Here is a 26,160-nt window from a genome sequence, read left to right as displayed (position 1 = left end):
GCCTGACTTGTGGGCACTGGCAGACCTTTCCTCCGTCAAGCATCTGTCCAATATTATTCCAAAGCTGTTTGTTCCCATGGCCCTCACGGCATCCCGTGGCAGCCAATTCCACATTTTAATCAGTTGTGAAGGACCGGCCACAGGCATCTGAGGAACACGACCCTGCGTGGAGGGCGGGGACTCCCCAGCAGCACAGAGCTGGCAGAAGAAATCACTTCACCACCCAAAGAGGAACATGTCATTCACCACGTAGAAGTGGTGGTGGCTACAAGCACAGATGGCCTCCAAGTGGCAGACATCCCTCAGTGCGTGTCCCTTGTGATGAACCTTTCCATAAAGACATTGGTGCAGCTGTTTAACACATGGTTTCTTTTCCAGGCGCTGGACTGCATGTATGTCCCAAATGGTTATAAGGCATTTTACCGGGTTTCCACCCGTTTGTTCTTGGTCCAGCTAAACATAGCCCTCCTTGGCAGGTGAGCCTCAAGAGAGCTAGTTAAGCATGTCCGATGAGTACACAGGAGCCCCGGATCTGAATCCTGCTCATGCTGTGGAAATTCACCGGGTGGCTTTCAGCCCGTCGGCCTCCCTCAGCCTGACCTGCCTCAGGATCGTCAGGAGGGGAGCTGCTTTGGGTCCCCTCTGGGGAGAAAGGCAGGGACATAATTGAATCGAAGAGTAAAGAGATGGTCCTGGGGTGGATGCGCACTTTCCAGGGATCCTTTAGCCCAGGAGAATTCCCAGCAAGGAATGGCATCCTCCCATGACACACAGAGACAGTAAGGAGCCTCTCACACAGACATAGAAGAAAAAGTATGAAAAATAGCTTTATTTCCCCCTTATTCCAAAGTTCAGTATTGCATATACATTTGACATAGGCCACCTGGGTAAAAGCCCCAGCAGAGAATAAACATTTCCAGTCATGTACAAACTCTCTTGCAGGTAGCGAAGCCAGGCCTTTCACAGATAAATTAGCATTACTCTGCCCAACAGTCCCCCGCCAATTTGGCAGCTTGTGAGACCCCCACCCCACAGAAAGCCTGAGCTGAATTCCATTTAGCATTGCCCGCATTGGTAGCTCCACAGCCTGAAGGACAACTGAATTTCAGAGAGATGTGGGATTTGGCATCCCTGCAAGGATGAACTCACACATGTGACCCCCCCACACACACACACACACACAACTGCTGTGCTGCGTGGACTCAGCGCCCATGGGTCACCTATCCCAGCTTCTCTGCCTAGTGGCTGTGCCCTTTCTCTCAGCCCCTCCTCAGTTTCCGTTACCTGCAAGAAGCCTTCAGAGAGCATCTTTTTCCTAAATGTGGGGGCAATCGGCCAGCTCAAAATGCACATGGAAGACTTGCTGGAAAGCATTGTCCTGCAAGGAGTTTACATGGACCACGTTGAGCAAGACTGACGCAAGGGTACCAGCAAACAAAATGCAGCGCCCTATTCGTAGTCAGTTCTTCAGCTGCCCGTCAATAGCTGGTCACAGCCCAACTCCTTCCAGGCACACCATCTTCCAGCAAAGGCCAGAGCTAAAACCACTCCCAGGGGGTTCCAGCAGCCCCCCCCTCCTCTGCCCCACAAGACGCACGTGTGAAGAACAGCCTGGGAGGTAGATCCGAGGGACCCCTTTGGAGCCACGTTCCCTCGGGCAGGGCCAGAGTGCTGCCTTCTGCGTGGCCCACAGAGATCCCAGGCCATGCCGGGACTACAGAAAACATTCACCTCCTCCTCCTCCACTATGAAAGCAGCAACAACAACAACATTATTCCCAGATAAGGCAAATTTGAGGACAAGGCTCCAGGCAATGATGCGTTCAGACGGGCGAGGGCACACAGTGCAAGGATCGTGTCCTTGGGACCCCCGCCTCCCCGTGGCTTCAAAGGGGACCGTCTCTTCCGTGCCCGAGGTGGCCTTCCCCCACTTTTGAGATGAGCTGGGTGTCTCCAGCAGAGCTTGCAGCCACACAGTTGAAGGCACAAGAGCCCAGGAGCAAGCCAGGAGGGAGGCTGTTCCCAAAATACAGCTTGGTGTTGGTTGCAATGGCCTGGTATTTGGCCAGCTCCAGATACGCTGGGGTGAGTTTCATCTGGAGAGCGAGAGAGTGGGTAAGCCAAGAGGCTTCAGAAGGACCTCTCCTCTACTGGACTCCAGAGAGCAGGTGACCGGGGGGGGGGGGCCTCTGGGAGGGAGGGAGGGAAGCAGGCCTCTGTACCTCCCCCCCCTCCCCCGCCTTCCTCTCCCCATCAGTCCGTGCAAAAGGGCTGCTGACTCACCTTGTTTGAAATGGCTGCTTTTTGAGCAGTGTAGAAGTTGGCATCTGCTTTGGCCTTCTCCCGCGCTAGAAAAGCAGCATCTGAGAGCACAACAGGAGAGCGCTGCTAGCCAGGCTGACCCCAGGGAGTGCGGGGGGGGGGGGCGGGGGGGGGGGAGCCCAGCTGCCCTCAGTGCGCTCAGCCATTGACGGAGCCCCAGGGATCCTTTCGCTTTGCCACTCTCCAGCTGTACATTTATGTTTTGCATTTTTATGCCGCCCTCTCTCTGCAGAGGTAGCTGGTCCCAAAATGCTTCCGAGGCTGAGCAGCAAGCCCTCCTGCCGGTCTGGGGAGGAAAGAGGAGGGGCACACTTACCTTCAAGCTCCGAAATCCGCTTGCCTATTAATGTTTCCATGATCTTCTGCTGGTATTGAATCTTGGCCACCTGAGCCACCTTCTCTGCTTCTGCAATGAGACCACACCAGCCTGCAGCCTCAGCAGCTACAAGTTTCGCCCCCCCCCCCCGCCCCAAGGAGAGGGGGAGGGAGGGAGCACAATCATCACGGCCTGGACACAGAGGAAGAGCCCACAATGCAATTCAAATTGAAATATTTAAACCATGTTAGCAAAAGAAGGCCAAGGCACTTGCCTAGGGGTTGTCCAGCTGCCTCTCCTATAGGACTGATTTGCAGCACAACCATCACCTCCCTCCCTCCCTCCCTCCCTCCCTCAGACTGCATTTACACTTGTGGGGCAGAAAATTTTTCCATGGGAAAAAAGAGTATCCCTCTTCATTGCTCCAGCCTTAAGAGTTTTAGAAACCACAAAAATGTGCCTATACACCCCCCCCCCCTGTGACATGTCACTTTGGACCAGACCAGCAGACCAGAAACTTCTGTTCCTCCTAGCCCACCCCCTCAGCAGGCCACCGCTAGAAGCCCAGCGGCTGAGGCAGCCTGACCAGGGTCTCGTTTCAGCCGTGTATCCCACCCCCCGCTGCTGGCACACTGGCCGTGGGCACCTAAGTGTCCTGGCCAGGGACCGTTCAGCTCAAGGAGCACTGGAGTGAATTCAGCTGGGGGTCTCCCAGCCAGGGTGGGCAGTTACCTATGAGTGCTCTCCTCCTCTCTGTCTCCGCCTCCTTCTCCACGACTTTCTGCTTCTCGGTTGCAATCAAGAGTTTGGTTTTCTCTGTTTCCCTGCAGAGCAAAATAGGAAATGCTTCTCCAGCTCCTGGCTCGACCACGGTTCCTCAAGCCCAGCAGGGCAGAGGCACAAGCCCCCCCACCCCCACCCCCGCTGTCCCCACTGACTGCTGGCTCTCTGACCTGCCCAGTTCTAGGAGATGGAGCAATTCACTTCTTCCTTAATTCTTTTTTACACCAACGGCTTTGCTTAAAAGTGGCAACTGACAGCAGACAAATGTTTGATTCCATTGTCCTTCTTCCTGTTTCCAGTTCTCCAACATCTCTTGTTTTGGGAGGCAGGGGGGTCTACAAAGTCATCACAGCCACCGGAAGGGGGGGGCATCATCACTAAGGGTAACCAGCTTGGTGTAGTGGTTAGGATCACCTACTTCTAATCTGATGAGCCAGGTTTGACCACAGCTCCCCCCATGCAACCAGCTGGGTGACCTTGGGCTCGCCACAGCAGTGATAAAGCTGTTCTGACCGAGCAGGAATATCAGGGCTCTTTCAGCCTCACCCACCCCACAGGGTGTCTGTTTCGGGGAGAGGAATTGTAAGGCGACTGTAAGCCCCTTTGAGCCTCCTTCGGGTAGAGAATGTATGGCCAGCCTGATTCCCTCCCAGAAACATTTGCCAATTGTTTAGAAGCTATATCTGGATGGCTCAGGAAGGGTCGGCTGAAACTCAACCCCTCCAAGATGGAGGTCCTTTGGCTCCAAGATGGAGGTCCTTTAGGGACAGGAGCAGGAAGCATCCCCTGCCTGAATGGGGTGCAGCTTATGGCTGTGACTGTGGCCAGGAATCTGCGGGTGATCTTTGATGCCTCCTTATCTATAGATGCTCAGGTCACAAGAGTAGCTCAAGCAGCATTTTTCTATCTGTGCCCTACGTGTCCCCAGAACACCTGGCCACTATGATCCATACAATGGTCATTTCCAGATTTGACTTCTGTAACTCACTCTATGCTGGCCTTCCCTTGTCTCTGACCCGGAAATTGCAGCTGCTGCTAGAGTCCTCACAACGTGATCTTGGGGGGGGGGGGGGGGGAGGGGCTCATGTCCGGCCTATGCTGAGGCAGCTGCATTGGTTGCTAATTGGCTTCCGAATCAAGTTCAAGGTTCTGGTTATTTGCAAGGCCTTTCAGTTTGGGTCCCATTTATCTGAGGGAACACGTGTCTCCTTATGCCCCCTGCAGGACTCTTAGCTAAGCAGGTAGGAATCTGCCGGTTGTCCCTGGCCCCCGGGAGGCATGCCTGGCCTCGACCAGGGCCAGGGCCTTTTCAGTCCTGGCCCCAACCTGGTAGAATGAGCACCCAGAAGAGCTAAGGGTCCTGACAGAATTGTCAACGTTCTGCAGGGCCTATAAAACGGAGCTCTTTCGCCAAGTGTTTGGCTACGGCCAGGGAGAACGGCTCCCTCCCTACAAAGGCCTACAGAAGGTGTTGGCCCAGATATTCTCTGAAGCTACCTCTTGGAGTGTTGGCGGCTGTGCATGCGGGCGTCGGGGGTGAAGGGATGAAGAAGTATCCTGCAGACAGTCTTTCTCCACCAACCGGGGTTTTTTAGACGTGTTGGGCGTGTTAATAATAATAATAATAATGCGGCATATAAGAACCAACTCTTCTTCTTCAAAGCCCTTCCAACCCATCCCATAGCCAGGGCTCTCCACATCCAGTTTCTTTAGCAAACAAATGAAAGCAGCACTGGTCCCAACAACAGTCCTTGTGTGGCCCCCACTGCAAACTCCCCCCCCCTCCCCCGTCCTGGAAGAACTGTCCATGCACTCCCAATCTCGGTTTCCTTTCCCTTAGCCCATTTGGAATCCAAAGAAGACCTGTCTTCTTTATCCCCTCTATCTTTGGGGAGGGAAAGCTTTTTGGAAGTCAATGGACAGAACTGGTTCTCGGTCTGGAGCGCAGGTGTGCCAAGGAAGCAACAATCTTTTCACAGCTTATTCAGTGGTTGCAATAATAACCCGCCACCCCACGGCTGCAGGGCTCCCAGAGCAGCCCAGTGGCAACACAAGATGTCACTTTGCAAGGCCTTTATGGGCACTTGAGGAGGCAATAAGTGACCTTGACCGTTGGCCCGTTCCCCCAAGCAGGTCTCAGGCTCTTGGAAGACACTCCAGCAAGGAATACTTACACAAGTTCAAAATTCCTCCGAATGGCTTCAGGGATTTTGGGCTTTGTCACACGCACAGCCTAGAATCATAGAATCATAGAGTTGGAAGGGACCTCTACAGTCAGCTACTCCAACCCTGTGCAAAATGTAGGAAATTCACAACTCCCTACCCCATTCACAACTAGCCTGCATGAAAAAGACAGACCACTCAAGTCAAGCTGCAACCTTGCTGGGGGGAGGGGGGGCTCTTTTCCCCAGCCCTCTACTGTGTCAAGGGGCATGCCCGCCCACCTGCCTGTTCAGCACATTCTCCCCTCTGGCACCCCTCCTGGTGGTGGTGGTGGTGGTGGAAGCAGCACTATGAAACCACACCCCATCCCGGAGGGTTTTCAATGCAAGGGAGTCAAAGATGGCTTGCCCTTGCCTGCCTCCACAGAGAAACCCAGAGCTCCCCTGGTGGTCTCCCATCCAATTCCTAGCCAGGCTGATCCTGTGTAGCTTCTGAGAGCAGACCGGTCAGCCCGGGCCACTCCCTCCTAGAAATGGAAAATGTCTGAAAATGTTGAAGCCCCAGAATTTTGGGAAAGACTGAAATAGACAGCATACTTTCTGGACAACCCTAAACCAACTTCACTAATCTATCTCTGGGATACCTATATTTGTTGTTGTTGTTAGGTGCGAAGTCGTGTCTGACCCATCGCGACCCCATGGACAATGATCCTCCAGGCCTTCCTGTCCTCTACCATTTCCTGGAATCCATTTAAGTTTGCACCTATTGCTTCAGTGACTCCATCCAGCCACCTCATTCTCTGTCGTCCCCTTCTTCTTTTGCCCTCGATCGCTCCCAGCAGTAGGCTCTTCTCCAGAGAGTCCTTCCTTCTCATGAGGTGGCCAAAGTATTTGAGTTTCATCTTCAGGATCTGGCCTTCTAAGGAGCAGTCAGGGCTGATCTCCTCTAGGACTAACTGGTTTAGAGTTCAAAAGCCTCAATTCTTTGACGCTCGGCCTTCCTTATGGTCCAACTTTTGCAGCCATACATTGCAACTGGGAAGACCATAGCCTTGACTAAACGCACTTTTGTTGGCAGGGCGATGTCTCTGCTTTTTAGGATGCTGTCTAGATTTGCCATAGCTTTCCTCCCCAGGAGCAAGCGTCTTTTAATTTCTTAGCCCAGGATCTTGAAGCCCAGGAAAATAAAATCTGTCACTATCTCCATTTCTTCCTCATCTATTTGCCAGGAATTGAGAGGGCCGGATGCCATGATCTTTGTTGTCTTGAGGTTGAGTTTCAACTTTTGCACTCTCCTCCTTCACCCGCATTGCCGGGCGGCAAGCTAACAGGCTCTTTAGTTCCTCTTCGCTTTCTGCCATTAGAGTGGTATGCTGAACTGCTCCCTTCTGTGCAGAATTCAGACACCTAAAAGTGAGTAGTGCAGAGACCTCCCTTTCCTTTAGGAGCTCGAAGGCAGCCTAGGCTCCTAGCTTACCTGGATGGTGATCCCTGGTGCCATGACATTCAGATCCTGCTGCAATGCAAGCTTCAGGTTGTCATCTATCTGATCTAGGAGCAGTAGACAGGAGGCAGGCGGGTTAATCACTTCATTGATTCATTGATTCATTCAATTGATATGCTGCCCTCAGCTGTTCGGGGCTCACAGAGCTATTTCCAGCCCCCTGATTTATTTCTATCATACTTTTCTGTGCCAAAGAACAAAACCGACTCATCCTAATTAAATGCCCATACCAAATGGGCAGCTTGTCTCTTCTGCTCCCCAATGTGTTAGGACTAGGGGACGTGTGCTGGTCATTGGGGATTCCCTACTGAGAGGTGGAGAAGCCAAAGTGTGTCAACTGGACTTATTTATTTATCTTTATATGCTGCCCTCCCCTGAGGCTCAGGGTGGTTCACGTAAAGCATAGAAACAATATATAGAATTTAGTTTTCATAACAACTCTCATATAAAAAATAACGCTACAACAATACGAACAGATCCAGAGCATAATGCATGGGTGGATTTTTCAGGAGGGAGGTAGCAGGGGCCCTGTAGGTGTTGCTGGTCGCTCAGTCTCAACCAAGTGCCTGGTGGAAGAGCTCCCTTTTGCAGGTCCTGCAGAACCCAGCAAGCTCTGCCAGGACCCGGGAGCTTATTCCACCAGCGAATTCATACCTGCTCTGCTGGGGGCATAGATAAGCAATCCCTCAGGTAGGTGGGACCCAGGCCACGTATAGCCTTAAAGGTAAAAACCAAAACCTTGAACTTGATCCAGAAGCAAACCGGTAGCCAGTGCAGCTGCTGTAGCACTGTCTGAATGTGGGCCCTCCAAGATGTCTTAGTGAGGACCCTAGTAGCCGCACTTTGTACCAGTTACAATCTCCAGGTCAAAAATGAGAGTAGAAGTTTTTATGCCGAGGCTAGAGAGTCATCTGACAGAAATGCTGATTTTATGAACTTAGGCAAATTGTCATTGGGTGGGCAGGAAGGTATGTGCCATTGTTTTTCTCTCCTATGGTCTTTCCTTGCATACCCAGGGAAGTGCTGATCACCACTGTGGGATGGTAGGTGAATTTCCTCCAGGCCAGGCTGGATGCTGGAGATTTGGGGTGGTGGGTGGGATCACTTGGACATGGAAATGGTGTCACTGTGGGTAGGCAGGTAGTTGTGATTTCCTCCATTGTGCAGGGGTTTGGACTACATGACCCTGGAGGTCCCTTCAAAGTCTATGATTCTATTATATTCTATGATGATGATAAAAAGGCCAAACTGAACCCATAATCTCTCTTAAAACACAATAAAATAATGTTTCTGGAACCATTTTAATTAGCTATCAAAGATTAAAAAACTTTATGCAACCAGAGTTCGTCAAGAGCTGACCCTTGTGTGAGTGCATTCTACAAGGAAGCATCCATTATCAGCACAAACAGAAAAAGCGGGAGGGAACACCACAGTCAAGATTCCGCTGCAGTGCCAGGGAAGGGGGGGGGGAGGAAGAGTCCACCCTTACCAAAGAGCCCGATGTACACTTCGTGGAGGGTGTGGGCACTGCAGAACTGGTTGAGCTCATGGTGGATCTTGTTAAAGATGAGAGCCTTGTCGTAGTCGGCTGTGAAGTTCCTCACAATGTCATAGACTAGGGCGGCAGGAGGAGAGAGATCGGAAGGCCACAAAAATAGAATACACACGTCACCTTGACCCCTTCCCCCAGGCAGTCTCCCTAAGAAAAGGATGCCTGAGCAGAGTTCCCCACCAGGCCTCTCTTGGCCTGCTGCCAGACAGCCCCTCGGTCTCCTGTACACCAGCCTCCAAGACTCAGCCCCCCAGGCGCACCCAGCAGGCCTGGGATCCTCATTGCACTGGGAGTCAGCTCCTGACTGGGCATCCCCTGCCAATGAGGCTCTAGGCTCAGGGTCAATGGGGAGGGGAGCACTGGGGGAATTATGCTTGCAGGCCTTGTAGGGCATCTGGCTAGCTACAAAGGGAATCTGGATGGGAACCTGCCAGTCTGATTCAGAGCACTCTTCTTTGACACTCTTCTTTGACCAGTCCTGGTCAAATCAGACTGTACTGCTTTTTGTCAAGCTGAGATTTAGCCATTAGATTCCTTATACGGGTCAGCTGCATGCTCCTCTCAAGAGTCCCTTCCGAACCTATGTGTCATGGCATGCACTGGCACAGCCGCCCTGGAAGGCAATCGCCTTAAACCCAGGCCTCTGAAAGATCGGGCAGAGCGCTTTCCTCGCACCTCCAAGCCTTCATGCCAGTTGCCCTCCCCCCCCACCCCCGCCCTTTGAAGAGGACGTACCTGCATGTGGGGCCAAGACGTTCACGACTTCAATTCGATCAATGTAGATCATGACACCACCACTGGGAGAAGACGGCACTTGTTAATGACTCTGGAGAGTTGCGCCCCTCTTTTGCCAGGGCTTAACCTTTGCACGGCAGCAGCACAAGGAGAGCTGTCTCCGAGCAGCTCAGCGGGTGCCGCCCAGAGCCCAGAGGCAGGGAATCGGGCAGCACGGTGGCCGTGGCACTCCTCTCACCAGAGCCCCGCTCGGCCTAGCCCAGCGGACGACCCGAGGGATCCTACCTGGTCCCACAAGGCACATTCTTCACTTCATCCGTCTGCAACGTTGTCTGCAACAGAACACGGAAGTCAGCGCAGGGCGGGCTCCGGCCGGCCCGGCCTTCCCAGCGCCCCCCTCCCCGGGCGGGAGCACGCACCTGCACGGCCCTGTGCCGGGTGACGAAGGGCAGCATGATGCGGTAGCCGGGCCCGCTCAGGCTGGACAGCAGCGCCCCGCCCCTGCCGACAGAAGCAACACGGCTGTTCCCAAGCAGGGCCCCGGAGGTCCCTCCCTGGGCGCGGGGCCGGGGTCTCCGCAGGGTTCGGGGGCCAGGCCTCAGCCCAGGCGGGCGGGCGGGCGGGCATGGGGGGGGGGTTGGGGGCGCTGCCACTCGGGGTGGGGGGGCGGGGCACCTGCCCCCCCGCCCCCTCCCTCCCGCACCTGTAGTAGACGCCGAGGTGCCCCTCGGGGACCTGGTGGAGGGCGGCGCCCAGGAGGAGCGCGGCCGAGGCAGCCACCGCCAGCAGCACCGCCCCACGCCCGGACATCCCGCCGCCAGCACTTCCGGCACGCGGCCCGGCGGAAGCGGAAGTGGCGCGCCGGAAGAGGCGGGGGGGAAGATGGCGGCGCCCGGCGGCAGGAGGCCCCTCAGGATGTGAGCGCGGGAGGGGGAGGGAGAGGGGAGGGGGGGTCTTTGCCTGCCTGCCTGCCTGCCCCCCGCCATGCCGCCCGTGCTGACCGGCCCCCTCTCTTTCTCCCCCCCCCCGCCCACAGCCTGGCGAGCGGCGACGCGGAGGGGCGCCTGGGGGCCTTGTTCGGGCGCGTGGAGGCCGCGCAGCGCAAGAGCGGCGCCTTCGACGTGAGTCTCGACCGGGGGGAGGGGGCTTCCGAGCTCCGGCCTGCGTGTGGGCGGCCGCGAGCCGGGATCCGCTCTGCCTTCCTGGCCGGGTCCTCGGCCTGCCAGCGCGCGCCGCCTGGCCAGGGGGAGCGGAGAGCAAGGTCTACATCCAGTCTTTGCCTCTGGCCAGGCAGAGAAAACGGCCTGTTCCTCACTGGAACGTAGTTTCTGATAAGCTCTCTCACAAAACCAAGGTTTATACTGTAACCTTTCTCAGGTCAGGGAACGCCTCCGGTGTGAGGGAAGAGCCGACGGCCCGGGTGCTGCGAAAACGCGCACGCGCAATTGCCACGCATGCGTGTTTTGCCACCAGGTGGCGCTAACACATGCACGGCAACTGCGTGTGCGCGTTTTCGCCACTAGGGGGCGCTAGTGCGAGTTTGCGTCACCGCCATGCCGGTGGCTGTGCCTGCCTCTTCCCTTCCTTCTTGCTGCCAGCGGGGGAAGGCAGGCGTGGCTGGTGGCGGCCCGATACCGTGGCCTTTGTGGCCCGCCACCGGGCCGCAGACTGGGGGTTGATGACCCCTGCTGTAAAAGGTAAAGTTCTCCCCTGGGCAAGCACCTGTCTGACCCTTGGGGTGACGCCCTCCAATGTTTTCATGGCAGACTCAATACGGGGTGGTTTGCCAGTGCCTTCCCCAGTCATTACTGTTTACACCCCAGCAGCAAGCTGGGTACTCATTTTACCGACCCCGGAAGGATGGAAGGCTGAGTCAACCTTGAGCCGGCTGCTGGGATTGAACTCCCAGCCTCATGGGCAGACAGCTTCGGACTGCATTTCTGCCGCTTACCACTCTGCCTCACAAGAGGCTCTATGGTTTATGCTGTAGCTGTAGTCAAACTGTCCTTATCTCAAGGCTAGAGAAATGGAAGAAAAGTGTGTCGCTACCATACATGTAAACAATTGGGGGGGGGAATAATGCGGGCACCTTTTGGACCTGTCAGCAGTTCTTGGAAGACTGGCATAAAGGCTGTTGGGAGTTCCAGGGAGGTGGAGTGGGGAGGTAGAGACCCCAGACTCATCTTGCAAGGCATCATCTTTCCTAACCTCCAAGAACAGAGTATTTAACACTATGGAATCCTATTGTTCTCTGTGCAGATTTGGGAACTCCCCTGTATCTACATTTCATAGAATCATAGAGTTGGAAGGGGCCATACAGGCCATCTAGTCCAACCCCCTGCTCAACGCTCACCACCTCCTTAGGCAGCCTATTCCACTGCTGAACTACTCTGACTGTGAAAAAAATTTTCCTGATATCTAGCCTATATCGTTGTACTTGAAGTTTAAACCCATTACTGCGTGTCCTCTCCTCAGCTGTGCAAGTTCTCTGGAAAGTTCTTTGAGCACTCTCGGGTGCATTTCATCCAGACCAGGGGATTTGAACTCATCCAGTGCAGCTAAATGCCTCTCGACAACCTCTCTATCCATGTTAACCTGCCACCCAGACACTATCCTTTGGCTATGGCCATCTCTAGATGTGCCTAAACACTTTGACCTGTGGGAAAAAACAGATGTAAAATAGGCACTAAGCCTTTCTGCTTTTTCTGAGTTTGTCCATCTACACCCAACAGTGGGCCTATTTCCTCCTTTACTTTACGTTTGCTCCTCACATAACTGAAAAATCTTTTCTTGTTACAATGGGCTTCCCTGGCCAATCTTAGCTCACTCTCAGCTTTGGCCTTTTTGCACTAAAAATATTTTTAAAGGTTTTTCTCTCAGTGTGATTAATTGGGGGCTAGGCAAAAGAACCCTAATTGGGCCATTTGGCTATCACCAGGTCCTTATTTTGTGTTTTTCTCTCAAGTGGCTCGAGAGACCATGGGCCTTGTGCCTTTCCTGTTGTGAAACTGGTGATGCTGAGAGTGAGTAACTGGCCCAAGTCTACCCAGTGAGCTTCATGGCCAATTGGAGGCTTTAAACTGGCACCCAGAGCTGGCTGAGTTCTTAATGACTCTCTCTTCTTTGAATCCTTCTAGCTGCTCTTGTGTGTTGGCAATTTCTTTGGCTCTGCTCAGGATACAGAATGGGAGGACTATCAAACAGGAAGAAAAAAAGGTACAGAAGGCTCACTCCACAAGAGCTGCCCTACCAGATCCATCTGGCTGCCAGATATGTGTGTGCAATAGCACATGATGCGTCAACAGCATGTTTTATTTCCAGCATCCATTGGCATGGTGCTGTGGCCACCCATCTCAGCCCTTCCAAGACAGAGATCCTGTGTCTGGGACATAGGGGGGGTTGGAGCACATTTATGCTCCCTGGCAGGGATGCAACTTAAAATCACACCCAGGCCAGGAATTTGGGGGTGACCATTGATGCCTCACTAACTCTCGAGGCACAGGTCAAGAGGGTAGCTAGCCAGGCATTTTGCAACCTTCGCCAGGCTCAGCTACTAGTGACCTACCTGTCCTCCAAACACCTGGCAACAGTGATCCATGCAACAGTCACCTCCAGAATAGATTTCTGTAACTCGCTCTATGCTGGCCTGCCTTTGGGCTTGATCCAGAAATTGCAGATGGTGCAAAATGCAGCTGCCGGGGTCCTCACAGGTATACCATGGAGGGCCCACATCCAGCCTGTGCTGAGGCAGCTGCATTGGTTGCCAGTTGTCATCTGGATCCAGTTCAAGGTTCTGGTTTTGACCATCAGGGCCATATGTGGTCTTGGCCCAGCATTTCTGAGGGACCGCCTGTTGCCTTATACCCTCCGCAGGGCCTTACATTCTGCAGGTATTAATCTACTGGTCATTCCCGGCCCCAGGGAAATGCGACTGACCGTAACCAGAGCCAGGGCCTTTTCAGTCCTGGCCCCAGCCTGGTGGAATGAGCTTCCAGAGGAGCTGCAGGCCCTGTGGGAACTTTCGACATTCCACAGGGCTTACAAAATGGAGCTCTTCCTCCAGGTCTACGGTTGTGGCCGGGCGGCAAGGAAGATCATGCCCCCCTCCCCCCATAGGAGTGGCATTAGCGATTTCAATCTGCGCCTTCTGTTCGCCATTCCCCTCCAGAACACATTACTGGGATTGTTAGAACTGGGATGAGTTTTTTGCCGCAGCATCTTATCATCATGGGGCTTTGAATTGTATTAGTGTTGGTTTGGGTTTTACGTCTGTTTTAAGAGGTTTTATTGGAATTTTATAGAGACATTGTTACCTGCCTCAAGCCTTCAGGGAGAGGCGGGCAATAAATTTTAAGAATAATAGTACCACTTCAGATTGCTTCTCAAAACAAACTTGAAATCCAGATAGAAAACTAAAACTTCAGGGGTAAGGGGTTTTCTGCATAGCCTTCAGTGCCTGATCACAAATATGGATAAACAACACAGACTGTAAAAGCTAACTTTGTATTTTATTTGTTTAAATTTATATTTGTTATAATTGCCACTCCCGAACCTGCCTGCTCATGGCAGTTTACAATAAAATTTAAAACCCACATAAAATCCACGTACCATAAAACAGTACTGGTGGCAAAAAAACACTCTATGAACTTCCCCCCTCTCACCCATCCACATCCTACAATAGCAGCGACCACCACACCCACACCCGGGTTGGAGCTCTTCAGGCGATGCCCAGCCTATGAGGGCCTATACCGGAGGGACCCTCTCTTCCTAGCCTGGTGAAAGTGCTCCGTCTTGCAGGCCCTGCGGAACTGTGATAGTTCCATCCGGGCCATTAGCTCTTCCAGGAGCTTAGCTCTTCCGCGGCTCCTTTTCTTGTAATTCCAGTAATTCTCCCGCTCTGGGGTGGGTTTTGAGGCTGGGTTCCCTCCTACCCCTTGGTGAAGACCGTTTTTCAGAGCCGTGGGAACCCCCTGGCTTCAGCCAGTCCATTTGCTCAGCCCATGGTTTTCTTTCCTGCAGCTCCTATTCAGACGTATATCTTGGGTGCCAACAATGAAGAGACAGTTCATCGTTTTCCAGATATCAGTGGATGTGAACTAGCTGAGAACATCACTTATCTGGGTAATTCTGGGTGGCTTTTATCATTGTGATGAGTGATACATCTGCAAACCCTCTAAGTCATATTGATTTATGCATCCTGCAGAAAATTCTCCAGATGCCTTAGAAAGTTCTGTTACTCAGTCATTGTTCTCATTGATTAAGAGGGGAGGGGTCTCTTGACAGAGCTCTCCCAAACCTGTAAGCTGAAGGCCAATGTTATATCAGTAGAATTCATACTAAAACTTTGAGTTGGATGAATATTGAAATATTGGAAACTTGCTAGGATAAGTTTCACAATCAAAGGAGGAAACAACCACTGATGAAAGTTCAACATTGGAAACAGCACAAATCCAGAGTCTGTTCTGGTAGCTTCATTAATTATTAAAATAGAGACAAGACACATTTTGATGTTGGATTTAATATCTTATTAAGGAGTATTGTATAAATTTTATATTGTATACTGATAGCCTGGGTTGGGTTCTCTCTTTTTTCTGTTAGTAAGTCTTTTCTTTGCGGCCAGTTTCTAGCTTCAAGTTCTGTAATGAACTGTATGTTCTGTGTTGTGTGAAGGGCGCAAGGGTGTCTTCAGTGGAGCCTCTGGACTTCAGATCGCATACCTCAGTGGTGTGGAGTCCTTGCAGGAACCGGCCCCAGCACACTGTTTCAGCTCCAAGGATGTGGCTGACCTCAAAACATCACTGCTGTCTACTCCAAAGTTCAAAGGGGTTGACATCTTGCTGACTTCCTGTTGGCCCAGAGGTGTAGAGAAATTTGGAAACAGTCCTGTAAGTATTATGTTAGGATCTGAACCTGAAGGGAATTGGGATTGCCAGGGCTGGAAAGGTTGAGGCCAGTTTAATTTCTTTGGGGTCCAGGATCCTAAGCTGATTTACCTTCTCTTATCGCTAAGCAGTTAGCCTTTCAGTGGTTGCAGTCATTAGGGCTGGGTGCATGTGACAGTGATGTGTAGCCGTTGTGGGATCCTTGCTGCTTTCCCTCCCTCATCCCTCTTGTGTATTGCCTACTTGCATTTCCCTCCAACTTGTGGGTGTACAGTCTGTGTGTGCATTTTGCACACATGCCACCTTTCAAAGCTTTGAGAATGCGCAGGGCTGGCAGGGGCTGTCGTCCTCTCTCTGCCGCAGCACACACAGAGTCCTCGTGAGCTAATAAAGGTAGGATGACATTCTGAAGAAAGGCACAGAGAATAGTCTGGGGCTGAAACAGTGGAGTATATGCTCTTTTTTAAAGCAGCTCGCTCTAGATATAGTTTTAGTAGATCCTTCTTGGCCCAGGGCCTTGGTTGAATGGCTCCCTCCCCCCCTTCCTCTTAATCCACAGAAGAACAAAGTGAAATATTTCTGTGCTTTTAAAACATCAGGGTGACGTGGACACGAAGAAATGTGGTTCAGGGCTTGTGTCCGTGCTAGCTGGCAGTCTGAAGCCAAGGTACCATTTCAGTGGACTGCAGAAGATCTACTACGAAAGACTTCCTTACAGGTATGTGGGATTGTTTGAGCTGTTTAAAGGGAATTGCAAGTTGATGGGCTTCTAGGAAGTATTGTGAAGTTCAGTTGCTGTAAATTAATTGTATATGCACTTGATTGCTATTTTCAGTGGGCATCACCAGTTTTCCATCTCTTGTTTTGGTCAACAAAGGCATACTCAACATAACTTCCTTAAACACCAGAGGTTTTCAGGGATAAAAACGTACATTCAATTAAGGAAAATAGGGGAAGATGCATTGTAATTATATGCATAGTAGGTTCAAGCATGTTGCTTTTTGTTAACATGTAGTGTAAAATGCTACAGTTCTCTGTCAGAAAAGACTCAAAACAAGTGTGTATCTGTGTACCAAAGAAACCCTGACCGACCTCTCTCTGTGGCTAGATGGGCTGGTTAGTATCTTGCATAAGTAACCTTGAGGACAGCTGTTTTGGCCTGTGGCTGTCAGGCTGGTCTCAGTGGTGACTGTCACAGAAGAATTGCCGAAAGAGAGCTGAAAACATAGATTTTCCATGACATTGTTCTTCGGGCTCAGAGGCTGTCTGTGGTCCGTGGGAGCTGAGTGTGCCTTTTGTTCTTTCATACAGAAACCATGCTGTTCTCCAGGAGTCTGCACAGCATGTGAGCAGGTTCATAGCGCTGGCAAGTGTTGGCAATGCAGACAAGAGAAAGGTAAAGGCCCAGAGCCCAGCCTCCTCCGTGGTGTGCTTGGCATCCAGTTAAAAGCATCAAAGCAGCAGGGGGTGGGAAAGACTTCTACCTGAGGCCCTGGAGAAGTGACCTGGGGAAGATGTTTTTCCTCCTGACATTCGTGAGTGACAGCAGCTGCCTCCCCATGTTCCTGACTCTGTTTCTTCCTCCTAGTACCTCTATGCCTTCAGCATTCTTCCAATGAGTTCTATGGACTCTTCAGAGCTAGTGAAGCAGCCACAGGATGTCACAGAGAACCCGTTCCGAGGGCCTGGAGGATGGGTTCATGGCGCCCAACAGCTGCCAGGAGCAGAGGTGCGGAGCCTGCTGCGTGGGGAGAAAGCATTTGTTGTCTCTCCCTGGTGTCCCAGGAGGCACGCTCACAACAGTGGCAACCGTTGTCCTCTTCCTGCTGAGAGTCTCTGCAGCCCACAACCCTGGCTTGTTTCATACTTGGCCAGTTTTCCAGATCCCACAGCCGAAACAAGCCACAGCTCGGTTTTCTTGACATCTATTTCGGGGGGGGGGGGGAGACAGATGATGTTGCCTCCATCTTAAGAACCCTTGGAGGCAAACGCATGTCCCTGGCTGTCTGGGTATCATGAAGCTGGTGGGCAAAAGCAGTTCCCTTTTTGCCTCCCCAGGAGGAACCCATGCACCAGTTTTTCTTTGATCTAAGCAGCAAGCCCAAAGGGAAGAAGCGGCACTCTGAAGGTCAAGCCAGGCAGCAGACCCAGGCCAAGCGTCCCCCTTGCAAGCCCCGTGAGTCTGGAAAGCCTAAATGGAGGGGGGAGGGTTAGCCAAATTTGGGGTATGGAATTAATTTCCCTATGCGAGGTGGAAGCCGGGGGGTTGCAGCTGTGGCTTGGCCTCCCTGGGACATCTCTGGATAGGTCTCCTTGAGCCTCAGCCCAGTCCATGTCCCGTTGAAGTCATCTGTTTCTGTACCCTATTAAAAGAAAGGGTATGCATGCATTTGGTTAAAGTGAGCTGCAAGAACTCCTGCCCCTCCCCCTCCAAAAATAAGTTTGGTGTTTTTTTTGTATTTTCTAAGACAAATAAAGAGTACAGGGTCTGTTTGGCTATCGATATAGGTGTCCCAAATAAAAGCCGAATTTTTTCCGGCTTTTATTTGAAGTTGTTCAGCTATACCAATCAGCTGATCCTTTCATGTCTGCCTGTGACAATGAGAGAAATATCCCTCCCACAGGCAGATCCTGTGGACCAAAATTCATAGCTGTTTTAGGCTAACATCTTGGTGGGGCTGCCTGTCAGCTTTTAGACTTAAAAGGCTTGCAGCCGTTTAAAAGGCTTGCAGCCAGGATCAGCAGGGGCCACAGGAGCTGGTAGCTCCACACCACCTCAACTCAACAGGGCTAGCTTCGGCTCTGCTCATTGCAGGTCGGTAAACTGAGCTGCAGGTAACAGGAGCCAGCCTAGGATCGGCTGAAATGCCTTCTCCACTCCAGGCCGTATGTTTGCGGGGCTCAGGCAGTTAAAGGGATCTTGGTCTCTTTAAGAGCCTCAGACATGGAGCCGAAAGAACTGAGTGTTCCGTTATTTCCAGGAATATTGGGAAATATTTTTCAGGTTCTGTTTGCTGCACAACTACCCCGCGGCTTTTTGTTCCTGCATGCCCTAATAAAAAGAAGCCTTGGCCAGATGCCCCGTGGCTGCTGTTGGGTTTTGCCCTCAAGGCACAGCTGGCGTGTGGCAGCCCCAAGGCATGAGTCATTCAACCCTGGCAGACCTAGGTGGCCTCCCATCCAAATGCTAGTCAGGGCTGACTCTGCTGGCCTCTCCAAGTCAGAGTGGTTCTGCTCTTGCTCCCCCTTCTGCTCGGGACCAGTGGTCTGTTTCAGCCCAGCGGTCAGTGGTCAGTCATCGACTGCCGTGACTTGACTGTTTGCAGGTGGGGGGGGAGATGGGGACTTTTGGAGGAGAGGGCCCATTTGCAGGTGTTGAGAGCCAGCTGCTGCCCTCTGGGTGGCATTTCCTTCTGGCAGAGCAAAGCTTTGGATGTCACTTCCTGCCCTGCTCAGAAAAAATGTCTTGGCTGGCAGGCCTTTGTTGACCGTCTCCAGCTGAGCATAGTACAGGAAGAGAGTCCATTATTTTCATGGCCACAGGTAGCCAATGCCTAAGATTGCCAGCCAGAAAATGCGGCCTGGATGCCGGAGGCCTGGCCAAGAGGGTAGATTCTGCTGGCTTCCCTTCCGGACTGCTGCTCTTTAATCTGGGTCTTGTTTCCCTTCCGATTCTCAAGCCCTGCCAACCGCTGCTTGCTGGTTTTGTCTTGCTAGCCCAGAGGTCGAGAAGCACTTGGTGGTGAGCATCGGGACGCACGTGAGTCTCTCCTGCTCTTCAGAAGAGAGGGCCATGCCTTGTCTCATGGGCCAGGATCTTGGGTGTCATAGTGCTGGCTAGCATCATTGTGAATGCCAAGCAAATCCCAGCTTCAACAGTGGGAGGAAGTGGGGAGCCTTCGCATGAACTCCAGAGCTCCTGGAGTCCTGTCCTCCCCACAAGCCCCAGGCCAGCCCGCTCTGCAGATCTGGTTTGCAGAGGTCCCAGGTGCATTCTGTGCTGCTCTCTGCACATCCCTTGCTGATCAGCAGATTAGCCTTAGACTATGCTTGATAGAAATGTGGGCCCACGTGGGATGCCACGGACACGCCTAAGGCGGAGTCAGGTCCACCCAGGCCATTACTGCCTCCTCGCAACGGCAGCAGCAGCAACTGTGTCTCTAGTGCCTCCAGCCCCCTTCTGCCCCTTCCTTTGGACTGGAGGTGCTGGGGGCTGCAACTGGGACCTCTGCCCCTGAGCCTTGGCCCCTCCTTTGCTGAGCTGGCTGTTTGCTCTGAACACACCTGTGGCTGCACTGAACACACCTGGGCCTTGGCCGTCTCACTCTCGCACCAGAGCTCCTCCATAGAATCATAGGGTTGGAAGGGACCTCCTGGGTCATCTAGTCCAACCCCCTGCACTGTGCAGGACACTCACAACCCTCTCGCTCATCCATGGTCACCTGCCACCCGCTTGAGCCTTCACAGAATCAGCCCCTCTGTCAGATGGCTCTCCAGCCTCTGTTTAAAAATCTCCAAAGATGGAGAACCCACCACCTCCTGAGGAAGCCTGTTCCCCTGAGAAACCACTCTGACTGTCTCATGCTTCCCACAGCAGTTTGGAAAGTTGCCACTGGGGGACAGAAAAGGGGCAGTGTGTGAGGGAAAACCAGCCTCTTCTGTCAGCAGACATTTCCCATGGGGTACAGATCATTCTGACACCCTGCACAAGGTGGATTGATCAGTCCCACCCCACCCCCCTTCAACCTCCACTTTCCCGGGCAATGTCCCTCCTTGTCTGGGTCTCCATCTTACCTGTTCCTGTTTGACTGCAGCCCCGGAGCCTGCTCTTGTTACTTTATTTAGTTATACCCCAACTGTCCTTGTGGAGCCAAGGCAGGTGCCTCAGAGGGGTTTCTGAATGGTGCCCTTGGCCTACTATGGCGTGCCCCCTATCTGCCAGACTGCTAGTTCCAGGTAAGGCAGCAATGACAGATGGCAAGAACCAGTGGCCAGAGAGACATCAGCCTGGCCAGGCTCCCATGTTGTCTGTCACCTTGAAGAATCATAGAGTTGGAAGGGACCTCCTGGGTGGAGAACCCACCATCTCCCGAGGAAGCATGTTCCACTGAAAAACCGCTCTGTTAGGAAATTCTTCCGGATGTTTAGACGGAATTTAAAATCATAGAATAATAGAGTTGGAAGGGGCCTCTGGGTCTTCTAGTCCAACCCCCTGCACTATGCAGGACACTCACAACCCTCTCGCTCATCCCCTGTCACCTGCCACCCCCTTGAGCCTTCACAGAATCAGCCTCTCCGTCAGATGTCTATCCAGCCTCTGCTTAAAAATCTCCAAAGATGGAGAACCCACCACCTCCTGAGAAAGCCTGATCCACTGAGAAACTGCTCTAACTGTCAGGAACTTCTTCCGGAGGTTTAGATGGAATTTCTTTTGAATTAATTTCATCCCATTGGATCTGGTCCGTCCCTTCGGGGCAGGGACTACTTATTCTCTTCACACATGCCCCTGCAACTGGAAATATTTCTCCCCTTTGATTTAGCTTCTTAGCTGACTTTTCTCTAAGGAGTTCAGGCTGGAAAGCTGTAGTGATTACATTGGAGGCCGTTCTGCCAGTGGTCCTAGTGATGGCTTCAAGATGGGTCGGATGCAGGGAGGAGGCATTCTTCAGTGGCTGCTCACCAGGGAAAGCGAAGGGAGCCTCCAGATTGGCTGCAGAGGAAAGGACACGCAGTAATAGATTTAAACTACAAGTACAACGATATAGGCTAGATATCAGGGGGGGAAATTTCACAGTCAGAGTAGTTCAGCAGTGGAATAGGCTGCCTATGGAGGTGGTGAGCTCCCCCTCACTGGCAGTCTTCAAGCAAAGGTTGGAGACACACTTTTCTTGGATGCTTTAGGATGCTTAGGGCTAATCCTGCGTTGAGCAGGGGGTTGGACTAGATGGCCTGTATGGCCCCTTCCAACTCTATGATTCTATGATTCAGAGGCAGTCCGGAAGAGCATTGGCTTTGTTGGCCACTGGTGAAACAGGATACTGGACTTGATGGCCCAGTGGAGAAAAGAGATGGCCATGTGGAGACATGATATAGAGGTTTATAAAATGATGCATGGGGAAGAAAGAGTTGAGAGAATTTGTTCTCCCTCTCTCTCCCAAAATATTAGAACATGTGGGCATCCAGTGAAACTGTTGGGCAGTAGGTTTAGGACAAACAGAAGGAAAGACTATACAGTGATGATTACAGGGTGGTGTTCCCTGCCAGGGGATGTCATGATGGCCACAGGAATAAACGGTTTTTAAGTGGAATTAGATATATCCATAGAGGGCAAGTCTAACAATGTCTACTAGCCATGGTGACCGAGGGCAGCCTCAGAGCCAGGAGGTAAAATCAGGGAAGGCCTCGGCCTCTCTGCCCTCTTCTTGGCCCTCCAGAAAAATTGGTAGGCCCCTGTGTGAGACAGGATGTTAGATTAGGTGGACTATTGGTCTGATACCGCAGGGCTTTTTTTACATTTTTACAAAGACCTCGGCCTCTGTGCCCTGTCACTGGCCACCTTGGGAGATGGGATGCTGGACTAGGTGGACCCTCACTGGCCTGAACCAGCAGGGCTCTTGGATTCCCTTGTCTGGCCCAGTGGGGTGAAGCTTCTCTGCTGCCCTCGGGGGGCTTGCAGGAAAAGGTTGCTGTGGAGACTGTCGGGTTCAGAGGCTTAGGGGGAAACGGCAGTCTGTCCCCAGGGTGTTTCCCAAGTCCCCTGCAAGGAAGCAGTGTGGAGAAATTGTCTCCCTCTCTCCCACGTGGCCCTTGGGGGGGGGGGGAGGCCTTGTCATTTCCTGCTGCTGCTCCTTAGGCAGTCTCAGTGGCCAGTGAGGATGGCTAGGATTGCCTTCTGGAGTGCAAAGCGGATGTGTACGAGACACTTGCGTTCTCCTCCTGGGGGTGGTCTCTGCTTGTGGCCAGAGGGAGGCAGAGTTTGGATCCGAGTTTCCTCCCTCCCCCAGATCTCTTCCTTCCTTCCTTCCTTCCAGTGCTATCTTGCTCTTGCCAAAGGAGGCCTTTCTCCAGAGCACGTTCTGGTGTTGCCTATTGGGCACTGTTCATCCATGGTGGAACTTGCTTCAGAGGCTGTGGAAGAAGTGGAGCAGTACAAATCGGCCCTGAAGAAGTTTTTCCGGAGCAAAGGGAAAAGATATGTGGCCTTCGAAAGAAACTACAGGAGTCAGCACCTCCAGCTGCAGGTGAGGGTTACGGCTGTAGGAAAGCATGGCCCTGGGTTCTGCTAGGAGGGATTTCATGGAATCCTAGAGCTGGAATGCAGGCCATCTGGTCCCAACCTCTGCTCAACGCAGGATCAGCCCTGAGCATCCTGCATCCTGGAGGGGGGACTATATCCTGCATTCTGCAGGTGGTCGGTGAACCTGGAGGCCCCTTCCAACTCTATGATTCTGTGATCCCTGACAAGGGTTCATCCAGCCTCTGCTTGAAGACCGCCTCTGAGTGGGAACTCGCCATCTCCTCAGACAGCCCATTCCACTGCTGAACTATGACTGAAGATTTATTTGTCCTCCGTAGAAAAATGAAAGGGAACAGAAAGTTCTCTGCCAGATAGAAGCTTGTTTTTAAAAGGGGTCAAGCCCACATTTCTCCTTTCCTCCTCCCCCACAAGATCTTTAGTGGAAAATCCAGCCTCCGGCCCCCGGGGTGGCGTTTCAAACTCACTCTGTGGGTGGCCCATTTCAACAAGTTCCCTGTTTCTGCATGAGCTCTGTTGCACTGTGGGAGGTCCTCCTGGGCCAGTCAGAGAAGATGGTCTCTGAGTGGCGTCGGACCCCCACAGAGAGGGTGAAGGAAATGAGGACCCTGGGACCTGGCCGAGACACCCAGGCCCCTGGGCCCTCGCCTCCAACAAGCAGGGCTTTCTGCCCACCTTCATAAGTTTAAGCCTGTAGTGGAGGGTGGGATCCCTCTGGCATGATGAGCAGCTGAGCTGAGGGGCTTCATCCCATGGGCCCCTGTGATGGGAATTGCTGCTGCTTCAGGTGGGATCCCCTCCTCTTGCTGCGGTGCCAGCTCTGGGGGGGGGGGAGTCCTCAGGGCAATGGAAATATCCTTCCAGGTGGTGCCCGTGCCGCAGGACTGCTGCACTACGGATGACATCAAGGAGGCCTTCATCATCCACGCAGAGGAGCAGCGGATGGAGCTGCTAGAGATCCCGGAGCACTCAGCTCTCAAGCAGGTAGGGGGCCAGCGGGTGCTTCAGGGGCTGCAGAGAGGGCCGGGCCCAGAGGCTGTGGTCCTCCTTTCCACGCCGTCAGCTGGCAGGAGGCACGTGCTTACCTGGAGGCCACCCAAGGCTGTGCAGAGCTGCCTGCCAGGCTCCCACCCTGGTCTGCTGCAGAACTCTTCCGGGGGGGGGTTAAAGCCAGGATCTCTCAGTCGGGGCAGTTTGGCACCCACTCAGCCTGTCTGACCTTACAGGATTGTTGTGGGGGCAAAATGGTGTGAGCCACAACATTGGCTGGCATGTTGTGTCTTCTGCCTTCAGATAGTGCAGCCCAGAACACCCTATTTTTATGTGGAGCTGGATACTGGGGAGAAGCTCTTCCACCGCATCGAGAGGCACTTCCCCTTGCAGTTCGGCAGGTTTGTGAGAATCTGTAGCCCCGAGGAGGCTGGTTGAGGGTTGCATGCACAGGGAGGGAGAGAGGGAGACCCTTCTTGGGGGCCTTTGGTGCGCCCTGGGTGCTCCTGCTTCCTTGGCCTTCCCACGGACATGGGTGACCAGATAGGCACTGCCCTCGCCTTGAGAGAAGCTGCTCCGTTCCTTTGCTCCTGGGTGGTGGTGGGGGGCCCTGGGTTGCAGTGAGGAGCGGGCCCCAGGGCCTTTCTGGAGTGGAAGGCCAAAGACGCCTGATGTTCCTATCCCCCCTTTTCTCCTCCAGGGAAGTTCTGGCCAGCGAGGCCATCCTTGGCATGCCTGATCGAGCAGACTGGAGGAGCTGCCAGATGGGGAGAGAGGAGGAAGGTGTTGCTGCCCAAGCCTTCCGCCAGGCCTTTGCACCCTTTGACATTGCCCAGGAGGACTGAGCACCTGCCCAGGAGCATCCAGGCTGCCTCCCAGTCTTTCCATTGGGCCCACTGTGGCAGGAAGAGCGGGCTCAGTGTGGGCACAGTCCCGGAGCTCTTCTTTCTGGCTGTTGTGATCATTCCAAGCTGGGTCTAGCATCTTCTTCTTCCCCAGATGGTCCCAACCTGAGCTGCTGGGACAGTAGAAACCTGGAGGCACCAGGGAGCTGACAGCATGAAGGGGGACTGGGGCTCTCCACCAACAGCAGATGGCATCTTTGCCAGACTCTGCCAGAGCTGCCATGACAGTGAGACTGTAGCTTTCCTTTGCTCCTTGAGTTTGTTGGGATCTCCTGAAATCTTACTTGGATTTATTTATTGTGAAATATAATGCGGGAGGGTGGGTGGGGGTGGACTGTAAATAGATGTGAATGGAAATAGAATGACTGGTGTGCTGTAAACTGTTTGGGCTATGAGTAAAAGGATTTTTAATGCCTGGGTTGTCCCCTTTGCTGCCTCAGCTGATGCTGTGTACCAGCAGAGGCTGTGGCTTGGATCAGTCTTGGATGGAAGAGCATCTGAGGAGTCATTGTTGCTCTCTTCTGACGCCCCTGGCAGATGCTGCAGCTTGGGACTGGGGGGCATACCTCTGTGGCCATGCTGGATTCTCTCCCTTCTGTGGCTTGAGAATAGTGAATGTCTTGCCCCCTCCCTAGAGCCTGTGACAAGGCTGCACCCCACAGTCGAAGAAACACTCATGTTGGTTGTTCAGAGTGACATTTAGCACCGTCTGCCTCGAGGCTACGATTCAAAGCCAGATGTTTGGTTCCAGTCGCAAGTCCTTTGGGAACACAGGCTCCTGCTGGTGCTCCTCTCTTCTCAGCTGTGTGTGGGAACAAGCATGAATGCTGGGCACAAGAAACAACTAACAGCAGCCCCACTGCTCTTTTTCCCCATGACGACTACGGTGGCCCTCTGTGACGAACAGGGCCACCAGCCTATGTGGCTCTCTGCCCTGAGTTCTAGCAAGCCCAGGAACCAATCATCATCACTCTGGATATTCCAGGCCCAGCGTAGACAGCCTTACCCTGCAGGTCTTCAGCTCTCCCAGTGGAACCCCTCCTGGTCACACGGCGCAAACACTCTTTCATCACAGCCCGAGAAAGTCTTGCCACAGCAGCTCCTTCCCCTGGCTTGGCGGCCTTGCTTCTGGGGAGCAGAGCTGGAGGCAACCTGTGCCATGGCTGGGAAAGCAGCAAACGGGGGGGACACTGAAGGGCAAGTGGACATGACAGTCTCTCCAGCTATGAGATACATTAAAACCAGCTGCCTACCTCCATCAATTGAAAATCATGCCACATGGTGAGGCATGGGAGTTGCAGCCCAGGACCACTGTAGGGCTAGTCCATAAACACCTCATTTCTTTAAATGAAACGAAGTCCTCTGAATTGCGCCCAAGGGTACTAAAAGGACTTGCAGATGTAATTTCTGAACCTGTCTGTTATTTTTGACACTTCTTGGAGAACAGGTTGGATTATATCTCAAGCTGCATTGGATACATTCTGGAGAGGCAGAATATAAACAGTTTATGCAATAGTTTCTTGGAGAATGGTTGAATTTCCTCCAGGCCAGATGATTGTTTTGGGGAACAGGGAGCATTATTTGGGCATGGGATTGGGGTGACTGTGGGGAGGCAGGTAGTTGTGAATTTCCTGCATTTTGCAGGGGTTGAACTAGATCAGTGGTCTCCAACCCCCCGGGACCAGTGCCGGTCGGTGTACCAGTCGGTACCGGGCCAAGGTTCCACCTCATCCTCCTCCCCGGCTTGGGGGCTGC

At 52.9% G+C, this 26,160-nt stretch overlaps 2 protein-coding genes across 4 annotated transcripts; one reads left to right on the top strand and one right to left on the bottom strand.

Annotated features, from left to right (window-relative positions):
- Positions 1 to 802: 802 nt before the first annotated feature.
- LOC143830954 (erlin-1-like) lies at positions 803 to 10,236 on the bottom strand. Its single transcript, XM_077324173.1, has 11 exons — positions 10,077 to 10,236; positions 9,793 to 9,874; positions 9,659 to 9,705; positions 9,374 to 9,435; positions 8,576 to 8,701; positions 7,060 to 7,133; positions 5,595 to 5,653; positions 3,370 to 3,461; positions 2,638 to 2,727; positions 2,283 to 2,362; positions 803 to 2,095 (listed from the first exon to the last, which is right to left on the bottom strand). Exons 1-11 carry the CDS (start codon positions 10,181 to 10,183, stop codon positions 1,886 to 1,888), a joined length of 1,029 nt encoding a protein of 342 aa, XP_077180288.1. The 5' UTR covers positions 10,184 to 10,236; the 3' UTR covers positions 803 to 1,885.
- Positions 10,215 to 24,818, top strand: CWF19L1 (CWF19 like cell cycle control factor 1). 3 transcript variants are annotated; one of them, XM_077324171.1, is made up of 14 exons: positions 10,216 to 10,290; positions 10,410 to 10,494; positions 12,511 to 12,589; positions 14,393 to 14,494; positions 15,044 to 15,258; positions 15,855 to 15,973; positions 16,567 to 16,651; positions 16,844 to 16,984; positions 17,314 to 17,431; positions 18,936 to 18,997; positions 22,287 to 22,496; positions 23,375 to 23,494; positions 23,804 to 23,901; positions 24,201 to 24,818. In XM_077324171.1, the coding sequence occupies exons 1-14, from the start codon at positions 10,256 to 10,258 to the stop codon at positions 24,343 to 24,345; spliced, it is 1,614 nt and encodes a 537-aa protein (XP_077180286.1). In that variant the 5' UTR covers positions 10,216 to 10,255; the 3' UTR covers positions 24,346 to 24,818. The 3 variants fall into 3 exon arrangements, with proteins under 3 accessions (XP_077180287.1, XP_077180286.1, XP_077180285.1); XM_077324170.1 differs by having other exon boundaries at positions 18,936 to 19,015; XM_077324172.1 differs by lacking the exon at positions 22,287 to 22,496 and having other exon boundaries at positions 10,215 to 10,290; positions 18,936 to 19,015.
- Positions 24,819 to 26,160: the final 1,342 nt, after the last annotated feature.

This window comes from Paroedura picta, chromosome 2, assembly GCF_049243985.1.
Source record: "Paroedura picta isolate Pp20150507F chromosome 2, Ppicta_v3.0, whole genome shotgun sequence".
NCBI classification, from domain to species: domain Eukaryota; kingdom Metazoa; phylum Chordata; class Lepidosauria; order Squamata; family Gekkonidae; genus Paroedura; species Paroedura picta.
Note: the sequence above shows the minus strand (reverse complement) of the source record. Positions and strands in the feature narration are given on the sequence as shown.